Raw genomic sequence first — 22,737 nt, forward strand, 5'->3', positions numbered from 1 at the left:
CTTTTTTTCCTTCTCACAATATCACAAAGGCATGCTGCTAATCTCAGTTATGACGAGAATGCAACGACAGATGGGGAAATTGAAGACGCACACTGGGCTGTACCTTTGGACGTTCTTATGTAAGAGACATCATTCAAATCTAGCAAATATTTCTATTGTAGTGCAATATTAATTATCATTGAACTTAAATTACTTCACCAAATAAGTATGGTACTGATGTAGGGTGACTATTAATACCATACTTATAGTCACATCTACATATGATGATACATTGATATGATGGCAAATTTGTTCAGTCCTTTTAAGTATTTGTGTTTATTCTCAGTTGTTCATACATTAAATCATTTTATGAAATTAAAACAAGGTTAAATCTTTCTGCATATATATTTAAATTCCATGCTGATTATAGTTGAGCATTTGTAGCGATTTAGGTATATCCACCAGTAATTCATGACTTATAAAAGGTGCAATGATGAATTAATGAAGCCATACCTAAATACCAGGGCATTTGTGCACCCAAATCCAAGCACCAAAGACTCAGTGATTTCCAAACTCTCGACTCTCATCAATGGTACGAGCTGCTTCAACAGCCAGGCAACAGATGGAGTGCCTATGACCTGAAGCAAAACAGCAAGTAACATTGTGACAATATAAAACCAATGTATTGTACTCATTGACAGTTTTGTACACCATCAAAAACATATATAAAAACAACCCCAAATAAAAATTTATTGCATTTCAGTTGTCTAAGGATCACTCCATCAGAACAATGCAGACAAGTGTATTTCTTAAGGAGTATTATTTGCCGTACTTCCTGGAGCAGGGGGCACACAGACCTTGTTGTCGTAAGTTACACTGCCGTCGGGGGTGGTGGCGGTGATCTCAGGTGTGGAGGCCCGCAGGTGCCCAGGAGACATGATGCTGGGCTTTGCCACACCTAGACACATGATCAGGTAGTTTCTCCACAGAGAGATGTAGCTGTCATTGGAGCCTGCGGTGCTCGTCTTTTTGGCATTTACTGGGCTGCTGTTGGAAATAAAGTATACAGTCATTTTCTGAAAAATAATCTCTCTCAGGAAAATAATGTTGTATTATATCTAAACGTAAGTACAACATTCATTATATGACATAAACATTCTGTACATAAATATTGGAATAAGGTTGATTAGGCAAAACTATTCAAGTGTCTCTTCACTGGTACATGTTAATGGCTGAATGCATATTGCTTTATAATTTATTTGTTTGGCTTATCAGTCACAAAAGGCCAGACTAAACCAAACTCTAATAAGGAACAACTCTTTGTATATGTGGCAGGATGTTCATGAATTAGTACAATATAAGAACTATACCAGTATTTGAAAATTATTTACTTTAGTAAAAGATTAAAAGAAAATTTTAATTGATTATAAAAATGTTTACTAATCTCCAAACTTAGAGGTGTTCCTGATCTGCAGTGGTCAGTATTTATCAATGGTTGCTTAATAAAAGATGGTGAAACTGTTATTGTCCAGTCCAACAAAATCAAACGACTGCAACTCAAATTGAAGAGTAATTGTTGAAATACAAAGTGCAAGACCTCTAATACACTGGTTGTCTTCATTTTATGACTGATCACTGCATTTAAGGTGCAGATTACAAAAGGATATTTTCTTACTTGGGGTCAACAAGAGGCAGTAGCAGTTGTAGTCTTGTGAAAGCATAAGGCCAGGCGTATCCCAGAGCGACGGGACAGTGTTTGGGTAGATGCTCCTGTCTCAAGAATATGTGCAGACAGAGCACCCATGGGTCCTTCACACATTGGGCAAAGATCCAGACATGACTGGGACTCTTCACATCATAGGAGCTGCTCACGAGGCGCGCTCCCCACTCTACCAGCCACTGCAGGTCCACATGATGGCTCAGGGGAAGAGTGGACTAAAGAGAGGACAGTGACTATTCAGAATACAGTGCAACCAAGTCTAACTTCAATGTAAATTATACCAAGGAGTGTCAAATTTTGTGTAAAGTGAATGCTTGAGTAGCTCAATTCAAAAAGTGAAATACATATCCAGGATTGTATTGACTCAACATACACACTAACATATTGGCTTTCAGGGTTATCATGTTTTATGCAAGATCACCTTCCTGTCACAACTAGATGCTGGCTGTAACTGGAGAAGGTAATGTGGGTGAAGTGTTTTGCCCAAGGATATAACAAGAGTATCTACTGAGTCGCCTTGAGAATCAAACCACTAACTTCTGACCTGTTCCTAACTATATAAGTTTTGTAAAAAAAAAAAACTAAAAAAAAACATATCCATGAAGACAAACTGGTGGAGGACACAAAGTGCAAAGTTACAAAGTGCACCTATAATTATTCAGGAAAAATTGATAATGTTCGTTCAAACAATCTGAAAAGTGCTAAAACATGTCTTAAATGCATTGGATAAGGTTCAAGTATTGATCAAAAGAGTACTGGACAACTGTAATTTGCATTATAGTACATACACTCCCTATTCCAATTCTGTACATATTCAAAATAACAATTTGGTATATCAAATATAAATATTTTGATATACTGCCCCCCTCCTACCTTGGATTGAATGTATTTTAAGATACTCAAGGGGGTTTACACTGCATTATTCATTCACTCCACACCCAATAAAAATGCAGAATTGAAGATAACACTTACCGAGTCTGACACAGCCACATGAACGATGCTGTCCATTACTGTTGGGCTCAGCTGGTCCATGATCTCGATCATGGGCTTGTCGTCATCCTGGAGCCAAACACATTTAGACTGTCAGCTATTTATAAAAGTGTGCCATGTGCATGTGGCATCTGTAATAACAACTACAGTCAGAGGGCATTTGCACCATGATGTCTGATCTTTCTGTCCCCATGTGGGCTTCAACTTATGCTTAGCTGGTTGATACATGTTAATGGTATAGCACAGTTTATGATTTCCTTTTTACATAAATGTTGTATCTAAATTAACACAATTCTGGATAACCAAGAAAGAAGAAATATGATATTTTCACTGTCCTAAAATGTATTTCTAACCATCATTATTTATGTAGCATTTTTAACTGTACATCATCTGTTTTATAAGAAATATTTAATCTGTGGGTTGTGGCGCTATTTGCTTCTTGGTCAGGACTTGAAAATGACATCTTTTAATAGTACTAATGGGACTAAATTAATAAAATAAAAATGCAGTGGGTGTTATAGTTTGTGTATGACTTCTTTCATGCACTTACTAGTACCAAAATTGCATCCTACAGCTACAGCTTATGTTTCATACTGTGCCTAATTAACTAATTTAAAATGTAATTAAAATACATTAAAATGAAAATTAAATGAAATATTTGCACATGGGGAATGGTACCTCAGCGTGTCCTAGGGCAGTAAAGAGGCAGCGTATTTCCCTTAAAACCCCCACGGCCAGTTTTCTTGTGCTAATTTGACAGGAGCAGAGCAGCAGCAGAGCCAGGCCCTCCACAGCATGAAGCACTGAGCAATGAGGATATCTATCAGGCACCCGGGGACTGGCCTGGAGGAGAGGGGGAGAGAGGTGGCATGTAATCTACTGAGTTATGACAAACGTGATACATATGAATCATTTGATCTGAGGTATTGTGACTGTATACAAACCTCCACTCCGCCTCTCATCTTCCCCTGTAGTTGAAGGGCTAGTCTCCACTGAGTGAGGAGCTGAAGAAGGAGCTTTACTGAGGCATCCTGCAGACCCTGGTGTGTATCCTGCACCTGGACAGGTAAGAGGAGGGAGAGATGATGTCATCCAAAAAATAATAAGGTTAATTCTCTCATTCTGACAGTTTATATATGTGCATATTGCCTTGCCTAGTAATTTATTTAAATTATGGTAAAGCATATGTAATAGATTTGGATCTATAAGATTTTGATAATACCTCTCGCAGAAGGAAATGTGTGTAACCAAACAGAACGTCCTCCCTCCAGTCTGAAAAGTCAAGTAGCAAACTCTGCAAGGAATTCTGAGAAATTAGACGAAGCTCATCATCCATGTGCACTGTGAGCCTAAAGGAAAAGACAATATAGATTAAGATACTTGCATACAGTATAACAGTTTTAGTTTTAGACAAATGCTAACTTTTCAGGTTTACATTTTAATATCACATAATTAAACTTTTTTACCTTGAGAGGAGGTCAATCAGTTCGGGTTTGGACATCCCATCAGGGAGAATCCGGGGAATAGCTGCCACACAGGTCCTGAACAGGTCAATTTTAGGCTTCCTCTCACCACTGTAAAGGGAAAGGTACGATAAAAAACATACAAAAAGATGAATGGAGTTACAAACATGTGCTATTATAATTATTTCCATTTTCAAATATTTAAAACTGCTGATATCGCTTTCTAAATTAACTTTAAAAAGCACTATGTAATTTTTGTGGAGAGTCCTCAGCCTACTTATCTCCAAAGAAATTATTGCTCTGTCTGGAATGTTTAAACTATTAAACTATTAATCTATTAATGTTTAATCTATTTTGCATTTACATCAAGTTACACAGTGCACATTTAAAAAGGGTTCCTTACGTGATCATGTCCTCTGGTTCCTTGTTGAGCATCTGTGCACTGGTCAGCATCATGCAGCGGCCCACCTCTTTGTCCAGGTGTCTTAGGATGTTGTCCAGAGCTTTTCGGACTTGTGAATAGTACAAAGACATGCCGATGAGCTTGGCCTCCTCCTCTGTCAGAGTTTTACTAAGATATGTTTTCTTTTTCTTAAGAGAGTTTCCTGATGGCAATGTGGCTCCTGTGTTTGGCATTGGGGGCTCTCCATCTTTCTGTTGTAGAGCATCTGCGATCACCAGGAATGCCCTCAGACCAATGTTCATGCGCTGGAATACACAACAGTTATTCATATGGGTTAATCGAATACTGTAAGTCAACATTATTAAATACCAACATGCAGCGTTCACTCCTAAAATATACACTCATTTCCCTATAGTCTATAAGGAGCAACTACAGTTTTGAATACGTATTTGTGCAAATAAGGTAAAGGCTGTAGAAAGGTTCATGTTTATTTATTTTTTTTAAATGCCATGTAAAACTCAAATTGGTTCATTAAACAAAAACCCATCAAGAGAATTGTTTTCAGAATTAGATACATCCATTAGTTGAGATACAAATACACTAGTGTAATAGCCTTCAAAATGATTAAGCATTAAGCAATTCAGATATTTGACTCTCTTAATTACCATATTCTATAGTGGCAAAGTATGTCAAGGTTGAAACAGAGCACACACTGTTCTTCATAGGACTCACTGACAGACAAATACAAATAAAATGAGGAATGCTCCTCTTTGTAGTCTCAGAGGATACAGCATTGAACTGCCTGATATATGTGTGTGTGTTATTGATACTATGTTGTTTTTACCTCAGGGTTCAGACTGAAGGCTTTGGCTGGTTTCCCAACGCTCAGCAGGTCAAAAATGATCTCCTTCATAGCAAAGTCCAGTCTCTCCTGATTTGGAAAACAGAGGCAAAGACTTGATCCATTAATTAAATAATGGGCATGAAGCAAAGAGGTAAACAGATCTAGAAGTATAGCTTTGCGGTCTATTTAGATTTGGGGCCTACCCAGTGATTATCAAGTCTTCTCAATTAAGTAGTACTTTTATAGCATTTATATAATATATAATGGCATTTATTATTTTCATAAATGTAATTAATTGACAACTTTGGTAAATTGTAAACTGGTCATGCTTTGTTGCTTGTCTAATTTATGGGGGCAATATCTATATTGCAATTTCAGCAAATTAGAAATAATAGCTACAGTAGCAAGCCATTTGAGTAGATACCAAAGGACTTCATGTTATGGATGTATCAAGTGAGTATAATTTTTATTTTTATACAAACCTGTGCAATAAACTGGATGATTTTGACAAAAATATTTAGAGGCATGTCTCTGGGAACAACACTGCGACTGCCTTTTGGAAACAGTGTGGAGGTAATGGACGTCAGACGACTAGAAAAAGAAAAAAAAAGTAAACAAAGGTTAAGTATTTTGATGTGATAATCTTGAACAAATCTCATCTCAGCATGCCTCTTACCTTTGTGTTGCAGTGTTGCTCTCACACTTAATTCGTATCATGTAAACCCATAAGAGGCGATAGAGTGATTCAAGAGCCACACGAGCCATCTTTGGGTCTTTATTCTGTCGAATAAAATATATTTTTGTATTAAATAAGTGTCTGCCCTACCCCTCACACAGATATCTACATTTGTCAGGGAGTGCTCTCAAACAAAAATAAGTGCTGCTTGTCATGCCATTCATAGTCCATTGTCATAACCTTAAAATCAGTCTTAATCTGAACTTGCACTACATTCCTGTCCACACTGTACACTGCTAATACTCCTAATACTTCTAATAATGTAATAAAAAATAGGAGATATTTTTAGAGGGAAGAATGCAATTACTGTGTGTTAATTTGTTAGTGTTTGTAAGGGTTGTATGACATTTTAAAGGATACACTGAAAATCTAACATCTGACATTTTGCCCAAATTGTTCAGTCATAGCAAAAATGTCAGCAGGCTTGGTTATTTATGATCTCAACAGTTGCAAATCTGAGTATACTAAACAGCCTTGTGATTAATGCAAATAGAGTCTTTTACATTATATTTAGTGTATTTAGTGTAAACAGAAAAAAACTCACTTTGAGGTTTGAAAGGCAGTTGTTGAGGAAAATGTGCCAGCGGCAGAGGAAGAAGTTCTTCTGACTGACACACAGCAAACAGGTCACCAGAGGGTACAGTGCCTGAAGGGGACACAGAGGGACACAAAGTAATATATTTATGATTTATAATAATGAGATCATAATGAGATTTAATAGATATTTTTATAGATATATGAGACATATAGGAAACATATTCATGACCTACTCATTACATTGAACCCAGATTTCTGAATGCTTTTGTATCCTACCTAACATAATATATTAATATATTAATTAGCTTCTGACCTTATTTTTTAAATATAGACAGATTAAAAAACAAACAAACAAAAAAAAACAAGATATCTGGTGTATTCCAAAAAAAACCCCAAAAAACTTGCTCAGTATACCAGCAAAAGTTTTTCTTCTTCCTCTACAGAACCTAATAATTTTTTTTTTTTACAGTCTGGGAGGCATGTCAGCCCAAAGGTGTCTGTACAGATGGAAGATAAGGTTCCCACAGATTAACTTGGGTGTTTAGTTTGTTTATGACATGTCATCAGTGCACCATTTCTATGGCCTCCAGTGTGGCCTATTCGCACAGCATTGAGATCATACTTTGTTTAACCGTGGCTGTGGGCTTGGGTACACCCTTGTATTAAAACCTTTGTCAAACCTGGAGAACGCATTTAACTGCTGTCTCTTATCAAGGTGAGAGCTTGATACCTGTCTCTTGATGTCTTTCTTTTCATTGTCTGGCTCAGTTAGGAGGAATAACAATTACGGAAATTCAACTAATCGCGATCATACCAAACATTTCTTGAGCTCCTTCTAGTCTCACATGTTGTTGTTTGCGTCTGAGCCAAGCATCAAATCTGTGCGCGGAGGTGTGGTCATGTTTAAGAGAGCCAAGCATTCTCCACTTGTTTAAGAATTTAGAGAATTTTCCAGGTTCATGACAGGCATATTTCAAGGCACAAGGTGACTGCCCATAACAAAGACGCCTTTGAACAGGTATGGAAGCCTGGAATGTTTTGGGGCATTAAGTATTTGGATCTATGACTATAGCTATTAATAGGTGACTTGTGCAATGACTTTGGCATTAAGAAACAGGTAGTTGATTTTGCTGTTTCTAAATACATCAATTGTTATATAAAGACCACTACTGCTATCTCGTTGTACGATCATACGTTAGACTTGTTTTTATACAGCAAAATGAATCATAGTTTAAATATGTTTAGTCACACATAAAATTCTTCTATTTAATTATATGGGCACACTTTTCATTTCTACTCCATACGACTACAACCTATTCATAACCTGTTATCACATGGTAGTTACGGTTAGGAGTTAAGAGTTAAATGGGTCAAATTAAAATTGTATTATATTGTTACTTCAGGTTATTACATTGTACTTAATGAGGTAGGTATGTGCTAGCCTGACTCATCAACCGGTTTCACTTCGTGGAAACCGTCTGGCCTTAGGATTCATTCGCTTGACAGTAGGCAAGTACTTTTAACCAGTCGCTGCTATGTGGTTGTGACGTTTGTAATGCGCCCAATCTTGTAGGAAGAAGGGCAATAATGTCTTTCCCCTTGAAAAAAATTCACCAGACATTCTCTTTGTTCCAACTTTAAATCCTTGATCTCGGGAATCATTGCCAGTACAGAATGTATGGCTTTGTTTACATCCATCTCGACTGCTTTATTTACTGTTGTGCTGTACCACAAGAAGGACCCCGACAAGTGCTTGAGTTTGCCGATACATCTTCACAGCTATTCGCTGATTGGCCAGTGCGAGGTCTACAACTTCCAGGGTTCTTGCAAACCATCTAGTGTATTATGATTCCTGACCTAGTTGCTGGAGAGAAATGAAATTGAGCGGAGGTACTAGGTGGCGCCAGCTTGACTAAGTATGTGCAACAGAGTACTGTAAAATGATTTGATATTAACTTTCTGGAAGGTTAAACTTTGTTAACCTACCAGATTTTAGGTAGCTTACACAACAATTAAAGGGTCATCAGTGTCATTTATTTGTGGTTTACTGGGACATATATCAAAGTATTACAAAATCCTACCTCCTGAAAACATAATACTGTGAGATGATAATGGGATTTAAATATATGCACTGCCTCAATTAAACATTTGATTACAGTCTCTTTGAGTGACCATAGTTTTAATTTCCATATTGTCTCCAATTTTCTGACTCCTCTTCGTGCCTCCCTACTGCTACAAAACAGTACCCATCTGTCAGTGTTTAGAGCCTGTCATGTCCAGTGGAGCCTAACTACACTTCTGTCTCCTCCTATAGGGATAAAAGCCCCTGTGTTGGAGGTCTACACTAAGGGTCTTCACATACTTGTTAATAGGTCTGCAGGATGAATGGAGGTGTGTATTGACGGAGAGTACAGGGATGTGAACTGACCAGCGAATGTTTCTTTCGGGAGGATAGGTCCAGTGTGATGTCATAGAGACTCTCCACAAAGTTCCTCAGACACGGTACATTCACCTCGTTCTTCACAGTCTGGGAAAAAAACAGATTAGAGTGAGTCACAGCAATAGTTGATCTTATTTGTGTGTCCTTGGTTTTTAATGCAGTTGCCTTCCCGGATGCAACCATAGTCTCATAGTTATCCAGGTTTAGATTTGGCACAGGCATGTGACTCTCTGGGATTCGGTGAGGTTTACAAATCAATAACTTGCAAAAAACAACAAATACAACTTATACTTACACAAACTTTTAAGTAATTTTATTATACATTAATTATTTATATATTTTATCAAGAAGCCCACAATGTCAGATGCCATTTTTAATTTCTAGAGTGACAACAGCAAATTTATGAAGTTGTAAACCCTTGGAATATCAATTGGAATCCAGTAAAATGTTTTATAGCCAAATTATGTCTGCCAAATGTCTGTCCAGTTAACATAAAACAGTCAGATTAAAAACACTTACAGCAGCTACAGGGACAAGTATCTCCACAAAGAGTCCCGATAACGAGTGTTTGATGTCTTTGTCCTTCACGTCCAAGAAATACTGTGCGCATTCCTGAGGAGAGAGGCAGATTGCAAACCTGATCAGTGGCTGTGACAAAAGGCTGTTTTGGCATACATACTTCCTAAATGCTACTGATGTAAAACCCTGAATCATTATCAGGAGCGGAAATGGGAAACAGGAGCGCAATCACCATCACAAAACCAATAAACAGAGCACTTAACCTCTAATTACTTCACTGGAACTTCTCAGCAGCGAAAGGATTGCAGTACAGATGTGGCTAAGTGCTACCACGCAGTATTGTGTTGTAAATGCTGGAAGGGACCTTGGTCAAGTAAAGACATTTTCCATCACTCATGCATTAGCACTGTTTTGATACCTACAGGCTTCAAGTATCTGCTGAGACCAGTATCAGTCAATACCATTGTAGAGACTGGTAACAGCATTTATTTTCTTTATACAAAAATAAAATAACACAGAACTAATCTAAATGTGTTATGTAGTTGTTATTTATCTACCAAGTAGCTACAAAAATATAAATTAAAATGCAAACATTATCAAACTTCCTGGGCCAACTACAACCAGTAATTACAGCTTACATCAGTTTCTAGGTAAAAAGAGGATATTGATATTTGGAAGCTGATATCTGATCCAGCAAATTTTTCAATGCTTAAGAGAGTAAAACTCTTTGAAAATGTTTTCTAGTCATAAACTTGCATCTGTCAGGGAAAGAGATGACAGCTGCAACTGTAGATGGCAAATATAATAAATCTACCTCCAAATATGTCATTGGACCCTGTTTCATTTGCTTAATAATGGTTGTTGTTGTTGAGTTTCAGCACATTGAACTTTATCATTTTGAAATATGAGTTCTTAACACCCTTTAAAGGATGTAACACTACCTGCATGAATTGAAAGGATGCCTCGAAGTCTTCCACTGGGTACATTTTGATTCGGAAAAACTTGAGCCCCATGATCAGGCTGATGGTAGACTGTATCACATATGAACTTTGCTCCTTTTGCTTTAGCTCTTTAAGCTCTGAAATAAACTTCTTCCTGACAGCTGGGAACCTGCCAAAACAAACCATTAAATATTATTAGATGTAACATTTTTCAAAGCAAAGTCTTAAAGGCGCCATAATTAAAACAGGAAAAAACAGTGAGTAATGTTTAAGATTTGGGCATTTGTGTCTACAGTAGATAGGCTCCATGTGGACAGATTTTACCAACACGACTCGACTGCCCGGTCTATATTTAGAAAGGCATGTGGAGGGGTGATGTACTGGGAATGTGTATGTGCCTGCTTGTTCTGGGGCCAATGCACTGGTGTCTATGGGGCTTGGCGTGCTTCACATGGGCTGGCACTGCTGATAAGTAAGTGGAGGAGTCATCACAAGATCACGTCTGGCGCTGAGTGTTTCAATACGAAGCAAATAAACACTGTAGGCTCTAGGCAGGCTGTATGTATGAAAAATAGTGGCAACAATAAAGTATGGCAACACTTTAAGCTACTGTATCTGTGCTCTATAATTACAATATAACATTATGAATATACAGTATAATAATTAATTGAGTATAATTTTACCAGTGAAACACTCTCAATTTATTTTGGCTTAGGATCAAAAACAAATGTACTCCCAATTGTGATTGCTGATCACTAGATTTAAAATTGAGGCATGCTTATTCAGTATTTAAATGTTATTATTCTACAAGGAAGTAATTGAAATTTAGAAAATTGAGTGGTTATTAATCGGTATTTTCACTGTAATGTTTCTCACAATTGGTTTAATAATTTGAGTGATTTGAAGTTTTAGTTGCCTGTTATTGCTGTTATGATGTTGTCAAATACTGACAAATGCTTGGATATACACAGTAAAGCATGAGGCTGCGTAATTCCTATTAGTATAAAGCACATTGAATAAATGAGTATAACCTACAGCATGCCTATGTTTGACCTCTAGAACTTTGTGACCCGTTTCAAAAAATTGGATCAATAGCTCTCACCAAATCCCTCAAACTGAACTTAAAAAGACAGCACTTTCAAAGACACAGTTATAGATTGATACTACTGACGTGCCATTAACCTCATATGTTTCTAACACATACACTCAGCCTTGGCCCACAGCAGGCAGGCACTTCTCTGTGTCCTGAAGACATATGGACGCCATGTGTAATTGTGGTGTGAATGGGGTCAAAAGGAGGACAGGTAGCTACTGCATATTCAGGTTTTCACAGCTGCAAATGTGGCCTGGATATCTACAACTACGTAACACAAAAGCCACAACAAGCAACCACACATAAGGTCAGCTGTAGTAGTGAAATACAAATAATATTTTATTGGAGAGCATTTAAGAAGAATAAAAAAATGAACAGAAGTTTCTCAGATGCTCAGTGTTACTTTAAAATTCCTTGAAAGCTACCTCTGTATCCATAGCTGCCCTGGGGTAGACTGACAAAAGTGTGGCTGTAACAGTCATACTAAGGCAGTGCTTCTCAATTATTTTCTGTCATGCCCCCCCAGGAAGAATAAAACATCTCGCGCCCCCCCGCGTGACTATAAATAGTATCATTTGTCTATAAAATTGTTATAAGTACACCTCTGCGTAACACTGCCACATTATATGATGCCAACAACGCTCACTGGTTTACTGAAGTAGCAGTCACAAAGCGGGATGATTGTCGGCAATATTTGGCACGTTTTCGCTGAAAAAACTCAAGCGGCTTATCAGAGTGATTGGGGTGTAATGTATTTAAGTGACGCCTTAATTTATTGGGCTTCATGCTGTCCGCTGCCAACATTTTTAGACACAGTAAGCACACCGGTCTTTCCTCGTCTCCCACCGTAGTCACAGTGAAGCCAAGCGCTACATACGCTTCGTCATATTTCCTCGTCTTAGCTTTCGGGAGATTTTAGTTTGTCTCTTTATCTCCGTCTCTCTCCGCCTGTCTTCTCATCCATGTTAAATATTTTTTCATGGTGTCACTTGAGGGTCTGCTACACTTCGTGTCTACACTTCATACTCAAACTCTGTTCTGTGTGCAAACAAAACTCCTACACCACCGAGCGAATGCTCCCTGCGCACACTCTGCCAATGAGAGCGCCACTGCCCCCTAATGTAGTGGAAGTGCAATTGCACTTTATTCTAGGACAGTAAAAAAAAAAAAAAAATAAATAAATAAAAAAGCATGTTCCCCGAGGAACGCGCCCCCCTTGACGGAGCCTCTGTACTAAGGTGATGCAGGTGAGGTGTGTTTGCCTGACTTAACAGCATGTACTAGGAGAAACCAGTCCACCAACCTTAGTTTTGGTGGGTGAACATGCTTACAACTGAAACATTGCTTCAGTAGACATTCTCTAGATAGACATGGTCAAAAAATTATGATATTTTTAATATTAAGATATTTTTAAAGCACTGTGGCTAGTAAATTTAGGCCTCAAATGCAGTTTCTATCAACCATCAACACAAATAGGTCCAATAAGTAATTTGTAGTATTGCTAACCAAACACCACATAAACAGAAAAAAATCAATTTTGTTGTATAGTTGCAGGTTCAATTACCTGGATTGGGCTACAACTCCAACCACTTCAGCGTAGAGGTCTGCCACAATATGCATGTTGCCAGTGTTGGGTCCCAAATACCTAAAATAAGATATGTTCTGTAAACTGCTAATGAATAAGAAATAAAAGAATAAAAATATATTGTTAGTGGATCTTACCCTTCTTTATATTTGAAGTGCTTGAAGGCCAGGTTGATTACTTCCTGAATGAGTCCGTCTAACAATGGGTGAAGGGGGATCTTGAATAAAAGGACAAGGTCATTGGTTATTTTAAAATTAAATGAAAGATGTTATGACAATAGAGCAGATATGGAAGAATCTTTGTCGCATTGAGTGGTATGCACAAACACCCAAGCGCTGAAATAATAATCACATTTCATATTTAGGCCATACCAATACATTAGCATATTAAAAAGCATCTTGGCTCTCTGCATAGTGCAAGAGCAATAACAGAAATGTGGACTCAAGCCTATTGTTAAGTTAAATAGAACGTACTGAAGAAATGGTACATAACATTATTGCAACATTGACTTAGAATTTAAAGTTATTAACTCACCTGTTTTAAAACTTCTATTAGAACAAGAGAAAGATGAAGTCGATTGCCAGATCTCTCCGCTCTAGTAAATAGTCCTTTTGTTGCTCATCACTGCAACAGACATCACAGAAGCGATAATCAATACTTTTCCTTAAGATTTTACATACATAGTACTAATAACGTATATTAGTGCCAAAGATGAAATTTAGCTCCTCGTCCAAAACCAGACTAATTGTGCTTACGTTCACAGTCAAAGTATACAATAATTATCTACTAATTTCTTAAGTGTTGTTTCAACAAAGTTTTACAAACAGCTTTTTTTTTCTTTTCTTTTTTTTAATGATGCTGCATTAAAAAAAAATGGACCGTGGTTACATTAAAGCATCAATACATGCCCATAAATTGTAATGGTTATGGTAAATGATCACATATCTATATATAGCACTTTTCCACCTTCAAGGCACTTAAAGTGTAATGCTTTTAAGGCCTACACTTGGCCTTGACAATATAGTGATAAATTTAACTGCTATACATTCCTGTAACAACTTTTCTCTTACTTTTTGGACTTGGTGTTGGCCCGCGGTCTGTATTCGTGTGATTCATCTTCCAGTCCGTTCTGCCTCTTGTACCAGTCAAACAGGGTCCTGAGGATGGAGGGCAGGCAGTACTCCGCTAAAGAGCTCATGCTGCTCATCAACTGCACAAAACACAGATTAAGAGTGAGACTAGGATTAACCTCTGAATCTGAACAGGACATTCCTAGTCTAACTCTGGTATCACAGTGTCAAGTGCAGACCTGATCGAACTGAGGGTCCTCTCCTCTCTGAAGAGACTTGTTCAATGGTTTTTCCTGAAAGACACAAAATGCACATTTCAAGTGAGCCTTATTACACTATAACAAAAAAATTACAGGTTTACACTTGGTTTGACTGTGGTATCCACTTTTTTCTCTAAATAGTAATTGATTCTTCAATTACTTAATACAGCCTTGATTTGACTGATAAAATATGAAGAGCTTCAAATCAGTAAACACACACATTCAAAACAAAGCCTTCATGCAACTTTTGCACCCTTATGCACATTCCAGGAACAGAAGGTAGAACGATAAATTATAGAATAGTACAGGTTCCATACAATGCCAACAAATGTTATATGGTCATACATAAAAAGTTGCAGCACAAAATATCTGAGACAATTGGTATGTTTACATACACCAAACATCTGACCATTATCTGATTTCTGGAGTTATCAGACTATTGAAATGACATAAACATCTGATAATTCTAGATGTTTTCTGGCGATGTAAATCCACCCAATGAAAACAGTAACCGTCCAGAAGAGAGAAAACTCACCAGCGGCTCGGCCATGATAATCCTGATCTTGCGTTCGGACAGCAGGGTGAAGTTTGCAAATAGACTCTTGAGGACGAACTCGCCCGGTTTACTCTCCGGGTCCACGTTTACCGGCGCCATGACGACAGGACCCTTTCTCTCCACTGTTCCACTAACGGGCAGGACGGGCGGCTTCAGACCCACTGGAGAGGCTATGGGCAGAGACAGAAAAACATATTTAATTATTTAAGATAAACTATTTATATACCACACTTTATGTAAGTCTACCTACAGTGCACCTACAGTATGATTGCGAGAGATACTGATACATTTCTGTCAAGCCACAATTTTGTATATAATCCTACTTATTACCAATGGAAAAGCATAAAGACAGACAATCACTAGCTACAAAATGAACAATCAACTATTACCAAAATGTACAAATGAACTGTAATGTACCATGGACCAACTTAAAATGTCTTCAGAGCGTAATTAGAACATATTTTTTATGCATTTGTGCTGGAGTAAATAAACCCTGGAGTGAAGCCAAGTGTCTGGAGCCATGACTAAATTTAGTGCTATATAAAGAGAGTGGCACATTTGACTGAATACATTTTCCAGATTCTCAAACACCAACTGGTCAAGAGCACCTTATCGTCTCTCCATGGGGATTACATCATATTGATAGAGCGTGCCGATAGCTCTCATAAGACGTAATGGCATCTGGAGCAATACTGCGCAGTCTAAAAGGTTACATTAGTGAGACAGACAACAAACAAACTGACAGATATACAGCGGGGGAGGGGCTGTTCCTGTCATTCATTTCACACAACATTGACATATATCTAAAATAGAAAAACATTACTCAAAGAGTCATCACATTTCCACTGAATTGATTATATGAATACAGTATAGAGAGGTTATAGAGATGAAGACTATACATGATATATTTCTTGTTTGTTATAAAATATGTTTACTCAAGCAGAGTTTTGTGCTTTACTCAATTACATGTGTATTACTATCACATTTTGGCTGCTGATAGAGTAGGAATTTAAGTAGTAGTATTAATAGTGGTAGTTGCAGAAGTAGTAGCTGTGGTAATAGTTACTGCAATAGATATGGTTGATTACTAGTTTGTTTGGTAAGCTCACCAAGTACGTCAAAGGGTTAATGATTTAAGGGTTAGAGTTAGGTAGTATTCTAGCTTGATAAAAATGTTTAAACCTTACTGATAATAAAACTGTTTTTAGATAACAGTTTAATTTTCAATGCAAAATGATGTTTACTGTATTTATCATTTACCATGTAATCTAATTCTAGTAGACAACATTTTTAGTATCAGTACTTCTTCAACTTAGAATGTATTTTCAATATTTGTTTTAGTATCTGGGTATCCACAGATTTGAGTGTAAAAATGCATTAGTACATTTCTAAATACTACTTCATTTACTCAAGTAACCATTCATCTTGACGAAATATTTGCTTGTTACAGTACTTTTATTCTATACCTGTAACATAATTTCAACTGTCAATCGTAGCTCTACTAAACCCCACATGGACAGCTCAATCAGGCTCTCAGTCGGGGCTGGTTGACCTCTGTTGACCATGTGACCCTTCCCTGCTCGTTTCCCCAATGAGGTGAGAGGAAACAGGACTAATTGCCGACATCTTTGGAGGCCTGTTTGTGTGTAACAGAATCGCTAGCGTGATGCAAGCATGAGTGCACGTGAACAATATACAGCCCTCTATGCTTACCAAGGCCTTTGATGAAGCTGATGACGCTAGCTCTGCTCCATTTTGTTGGAACCTCCATGGTGTTGATACAAGACAGGTAAAGCAAGGGAAACTATATTGGATGACCTGGTCGGATTATCAAGTGAGTATCAAAATAAAATCTTCATCAACATCCGTCATGATAGTTAGGCGGGCAAATCCTAAAATAAATGCAAGAAGACAGGCTCAACCAAAGCTAAAAATGTGTACTGCCATTGTAGAGCAGTAGCTATATCCAACATTGCATCCAAATTAGCTGAGACGTCATGTTGTATCCACAGGGGAAGCCACTGAAGGCCTCAAAGTATAAGTTTAAAAAGTCAAGCAGCTTGTTCCAAAGTCTTGTTCCAGAAAAGATTGATCGCAAAGTGCAGAGGGCCCCATGTTGAAGAGATACATGAGACCATAACCCAACTATCAGGTTGTAGCTTAGACTGGTCCAAACTTTCCCTTGTAGCGTGACCTTGAAAACCGCAGATACTGGACAGTAAAAAGTTTCAGGACAGATAAGTGCGTCTAGTTGATAAGTGTCTTCTTCTTCTTCTTCTTGTCAGTAGTCATTAAAGTTAAAGTCTGCTTACTGCTTGTGGAGATCTGACCAGAGGAGTTGGGGCTGGAATTTCAACACTGCCCCGAGAGAGCAGAGTGGGGCGGGGGGGGGGGGTAAACTATATATAGCATGCTGTCGGTCAGTCTCTAACATACCCACTACCACTCCTACTCCTGACCCTGGAGTGTACACATATGCAAATAACACCGGCGGATGCATAGAGGTACCTTTGTTTGGGCAGGTAGACATGAGGTCTCAGCACAGCCTGCATACTGGACTGTAGTGTACCAATGTAAGAAGGCACTGTATACCTGGTGAAAATAACTGGCCTTTATTTGACATATGTGCATGATTTTCCTGTCAAATTAATCAACCACCGTTTATCAAATGAATCCTGGTTTTATATTCATTTTGGCAACTAGTAATGTGTGTTTATCATAAGGTATATATTTTTATATTTTAGGCAATTACAGTAATGTTTCTTTTGGCAAAATATATATCTCACTACAGAAGTAAAATACATACTCACAGTCTACTAACATGCTTTTACATTATTTTAGCCTTAGTTTCATAAAGGTCATTTCAGAGCTTTCTGTTTCTCTCAACTATTTAGTGAATTAACTTCTTAGTGGCAAAACAGCCTTCAAATGCAAAATCAATATTCAACACTAATGCAGAGCTATAATATCACTGCCAGAGTCTGCACACTAATATTGAAAGTTATGTGAAGCTCCATAGCTGCAACATGACAGAAGAACAATGTAATGTCTACTGTACGTTAGTGGACTCAAAATATCGCTGACTAAACATAGATAATATGCATCAGCTGTTGTGACATGTGAATAGTGCTGTAATGAGAGTGAATGTATTTCTGAATATTAATAAAGATGAAAGCAAAATAGTGTAAAACTATCATTGTCAGCCTTCATTATAGAGCACTGATCAGGGCACATGTTCAGGTTCCATGATTCAGCATTTTCACTGATGAATCAGCAGAAGCAATGGCATCGCTGGTCGATAGGAGCCACCTCAACATCGATTGCATAACCTTTAACAGGATTATTTTGCCTTTGAGATATTGAAATGACAAACATGGGACTATATGGCAAGGGACAACTGAACATTAAAATGCATTAATATTTGACAAGGTCTGGTTCAGGGAAACGATAAGGAATTATGATCTTCAATATAATCATAATTAGGCTAGAAATAGAACTTGTATTGAACAAACCACATGAAGACAATGTCTGCTTGATATCAATAGTTCTTAATTGAGTATCTTCAGTCCTTGAGATTTAAAATAATCATATAACTATGCAGAAAAGTCTGTAATTCTTAATATTTATTTTCAACAATAATATCTAGACTAGCATTTTCCACTAAATGTTATTTTTTCTGTAATTTATCAACCTATATTGAGTGTCAATTTTCAATGAATACACTTGCCTTCTTGGGAGATATGTCAAAAAATGCACAATGTTGTTTAGGAGATTTTTGTAGAGTTTTGGGGACAATTTCTAAATTGAGGATATATCATACCTATGTCTAGAATATAAAAGCTGCAAAAAGTATGTGAGAAAATAAAACAAATGTTCTATCAAACAGGGCTATAAAGTGAAATTTCTGTACTGTGATTCATTTTTGTGTCCATTCCCATTTTGTGCAACACCCAAATACAAACCACCTCTTTCTAGGATAATTTTGCCCATTTCTGATAAATTTCAAATATTGAGAAATTGCTTTTAGTCAACATTGCCCACCCTGTTTTTAATGTAAATCATAACACAAACTGACATGAACAGTTTTAAAAGGTTTGAAAAGGGGATGTGATAAGAGCAGCCCTATACAGACCTTTCCACGCAGACATAGGTCTAGGTTTGGTGCATAACGTCACATTGTCTGACACACTGACATACTGATCACATGAATCACCAGCTCTCTGTGATAAAACACCAGCCCACACCTAAACATCCTAAAGGCCAGGAATGACAAACTGCATAATTTACAAGACCAGAAGAATAGATTCTTAGGGGAGCAGTATGTAATAATAAAAAGCTCTGTTGTTCTGAAGTTAACATAAACACACAATGAATGATTGCCACCAACAAGCGCTAACAGAGCTCGACCTGCTCAAGATGGACCAGGCCGCTGCTGACTCACTGTTTCTGAGGCTGATTTATGCTCTTTGGCAGAGCTCATGCATTTCTGTGGCGTTGCATTTTACATCAAGCAACCAAGTCAGTAAGTGAGAACTGTGAGCTTGTATACAGATACAGAGAAGTATAGGTGTTAATATTACATTAGAGAATGGGGGATGTAAACAAAAATCATTGCACAGAACATTTAATTTTGATGATGAACATGATGTTAATTGTGGGAAGAAACAAATAATACAAAATTGCAATATGTTGACAAATCAGGATTCAGTTCAACATGCACTGTTACTTTGGCATATCTAAGAGCATTACCATTTGAAAACAACATTGAGAAAAAGATGAATATGATTTTCTAAACTAATACAAATGTTTGGGGAGGTTTATACTAAGAATAGATGGATATTTGCATAGCACATTGCGAGGCCTGTCAAAATTACAAATTTTGAAGCATGATATATTGCAATAAACAATATTATTGAAACTACTTTATGCCACTGATTCAGTAACAGTAATGCAAGATAATCCCAGTAAAGCATTTTTAAATAGACAGCATCATTCAAAAGGCATGAGTTGCAACAAATAAATAATAAATAATATAATAAATAAAGCAATAATTAGCCACAGAAGTCACTTTTTTAGTCCTCTGGAGCTCAAATATTACAACAAAAATATCCCAAATCTCACCACTTGTACACATGATAAATATTGAGCCCCAAAATATATTGTCCCAGCTTTCATATATTGAAAGATAAGTTGATATAGTAATTATTGTGACAGACCTAAACATAAAAAAATTGCAGCCTTCATTTCAATCAGAAATAATATTGATGGTACTACTTTATTTGTAGAATGCAAAACCAATAGTTTCATCATTCTGTTCTTACATGAAACTTTTTGCTGACTCACCAAATGCACATGTTTTGGTCATACGGTATAATCAGGGATTACATGGCAGCACAGTTTGCTATCCACGGGTTTCAAAATGAAGAAAAATTAGGACAATTTCCATAGTAATTAACAATTTGAAATCAAATATTACATCTTTTGAATGGGAAAACGTCCTCATAATGTTGTATAACAGGAAGCTTAAAGTATGAATAACCTAAATTCCAGCATTATCATAGTCAGATTTGCTGAATGTCTCCATTCGCCAACCCTGTTTTAGGCTACTTCCTGTTCTATCCAAACCTATAAGGGCAATCAAAAAATAATCCTAATGAATTCTATGAATCTCATGAAAGCACCTGCTGTAATTGTCCTAGCCTGTTAAAAAAATATTCTTAGCATATAAATTCTCAGAAAACTAATTACTACAGTGTATTAATTTGATAAACCTAGGGTCTATTTTTGTCCAGTAATTCTGAATACAATGCAGTTTTGAATATCGCAGTGCCTGGCTGTGGGCTCCTATAAGCCATCCATTACCGCGATGACCTTGGAGCTCCACATCACACATCAGTGGCTCTGAGCTCCAACTGAACCTCAATGAGAAATCCACCTCACACACACACACACACGCGCGCGCCTCCTCAGTCCTCACGCACGCACGCACGCACGCACACACACACACACACACACACACACACACACACACACACACACACACAGACATACACGTGTCTTTATCAGTGCTCCTGTTCTCTGCATCTACATACAAGGCTCATGGTGCACAATCAAAACGATTCACTATGATGCTACGACCCCTGCTCTCAGTAACCTTCACCATAGCATGCATATTATACACAAGCAGATCTTGTGTCAATGTGAATAGAGCTCTAAAAAGGTTTAATTTTGCAGTAAATAACAACTAGCTATACTAAATAAAGGAACAACCTTTACACTGTTGCCATAACAACAAATTAAAATAATAATTACCAGATTCATTGCTGGGTTAATTTCAATAGAAATATGCCAATTATGCAATGAGAAAAAAATAACTGTTTTACCACAAACTATTCACCAAATATAGGCATAATATAATATCAAGCATGCCTCAGTGTTTTAAATTGTAACATCAAAATTGCAGCTCCAATTTATTTTATTCCATCTCAACAGCAAAACACTGAACAAATTAAAAGCATATTCTGATTGATTATAATATAGTCATCTCACATTCATTATTATCAAACTAGACAGCTGTAAACAAGCAGTGTTTAGCATATGGCTGTCTGAATGAGCTATAGCATTAGCGCAGTAGAGGAGCCAACAGTCCACTGCTGACTGGTAGAAAGTACAGTATGTCCAGTGTGTGGCAATCTGCTAGGATGCTGAGATGCTGCGATGAGCGAGGTGCCTCTTAGTTTTTCAAGGAGAACGTTTCATATCCTGTCTGCTAAACATTGATCCGAGCTATTGATTTAGCGATTTCAGTCTTTCTGTCAACAACACATAAACTGGTTAAGTGCAGTGTAATAATTAATTAAAGACAATTTGACTATAGGTTGAGATGTAAGGAATAAAATGCAAAGTATTGAGTTGTTCTTGGTGTATAATTAGTACAGAAAAGTGCTGAGCTGTTGGATTTGCCCTGAACTAACCCTGAGCGCATCTCGCGACCTCTTGTCTTTCATTATGTAATCTTTCCAAATATTGACACTGCAGATGATGCTGGTGTTTAAGCACACAAGGCTATGCTTTTTAATCTATGTACCTTTAACTGTAGTATAACATTTTATAAATAGGGCCTATCAAGCTCTATGCAGAGTTAAAAAAATAAATGAATAAATAAACAAAGATAAAAACAGCAAACATAACTGACCAAAGGATGACAAAGACCACATTTAATATTATTTAGATTATAAACAGATTAATAAATGTATAAAACACTATCTGGCTTGAGTACAGCATGGAATGAAGACTGTAAACAAAAGTGCAACATCCAAAGTAAGCATAAACTAAAGCCCAAGCAAAAATAAACAAACACCTTGGGGTTATTTGGCAAAGCTCCCACTTAAATGCACTGGTCATAGCATGTACTCACTGCCTCCTAAAGACTTGAGCAGGGACTTGATGCTGATGTCAAAGAAGCCTGAATCCTGCTGGCTGGTCGCCATGGCTGCGGAGGCTGTGTCGCCACGGTGACAGACAGCGTAGGGAGGACCGGACGGCAGGATGGGACGCTGCGGTCCGGGACACGGGACACAGAGAGGCTGCTAATGCTAACG

At 37.4% G+C, this 22,737-nt stretch overlaps 1 protein-coding gene across 1 annotated transcript in view; it reads right to left on the reverse strand.

The window, feature by feature from the left end:
• Positions 1 to 22,737, reverse strand: part of fryb (furry homolog b (Drosophila)) — a 52,177-nt gene that overhangs the window by 23,109 nt on the left and 6,331 nt on the right. Inside the window, 23 exon segments of the mRNA XM_055148365.1 lie at positions 493 to 617; positions 837 to 1,026; positions 1,655 to 1,914; positions 2,672 to 2,758; positions 3,368 to 3,532; positions 3,634 to 3,747; positions 3,912 to 4,038; positions 4,156 to 4,263; positions 4,556 to 4,860; positions 5,400 to 5,486; positions 5,882 to 5,990; positions 6,076 to 6,179; positions 6,680 to 6,781; positions 9,101 to 9,199; positions 9,632 to 9,724; positions 10,573 to 10,741; positions 13,230 to 13,310; positions 13,388 to 13,467; positions 13,785 to 13,813; positions 13,816 to 13,874; positions 14,321 to 14,460; positions 14,560 to 14,613; positions 15,116 to 15,306. Of these exon segments, the coding sequence (XP_055004340.1) occupies positions 493 to 617; positions 837 to 1,026; positions 1,655 to 1,914; positions 2,672 to 2,758; positions 3,368 to 3,532; positions 3,634 to 3,747; positions 3,912 to 4,038; positions 4,156 to 4,263; positions 4,556 to 4,860; positions 5,400 to 5,486; positions 5,882 to 5,990; positions 6,076 to 6,179; positions 6,680 to 6,781; positions 9,101 to 9,199; positions 9,632 to 9,724; positions 10,573 to 10,741; positions 13,230 to 13,310; positions 13,388 to 13,467; positions 13,785 to 13,813; positions 13,816 to 13,874; positions 14,321 to 14,460; positions 14,560 to 14,613; positions 15,116 to 15,306 (2,878 nt within the window).

The sequence above is a fragment of the Boleophthalmus pectinirostris genome, unplaced genomic scaffold (genome assembly GCF_026225935.1).
Source record: "Boleophthalmus pectinirostris isolate CB_2022bp ecotype Guang Dong unplaced genomic scaffold, ASM2622593v1 HiC_scaffold_12, whole genome shotgun sequence".
NCBI classification, from domain to species: domain Eukaryota; kingdom Metazoa; phylum Chordata; class Actinopteri; order Gobiiformes; family Gobiidae; genus Boleophthalmus; species Boleophthalmus pectinirostris.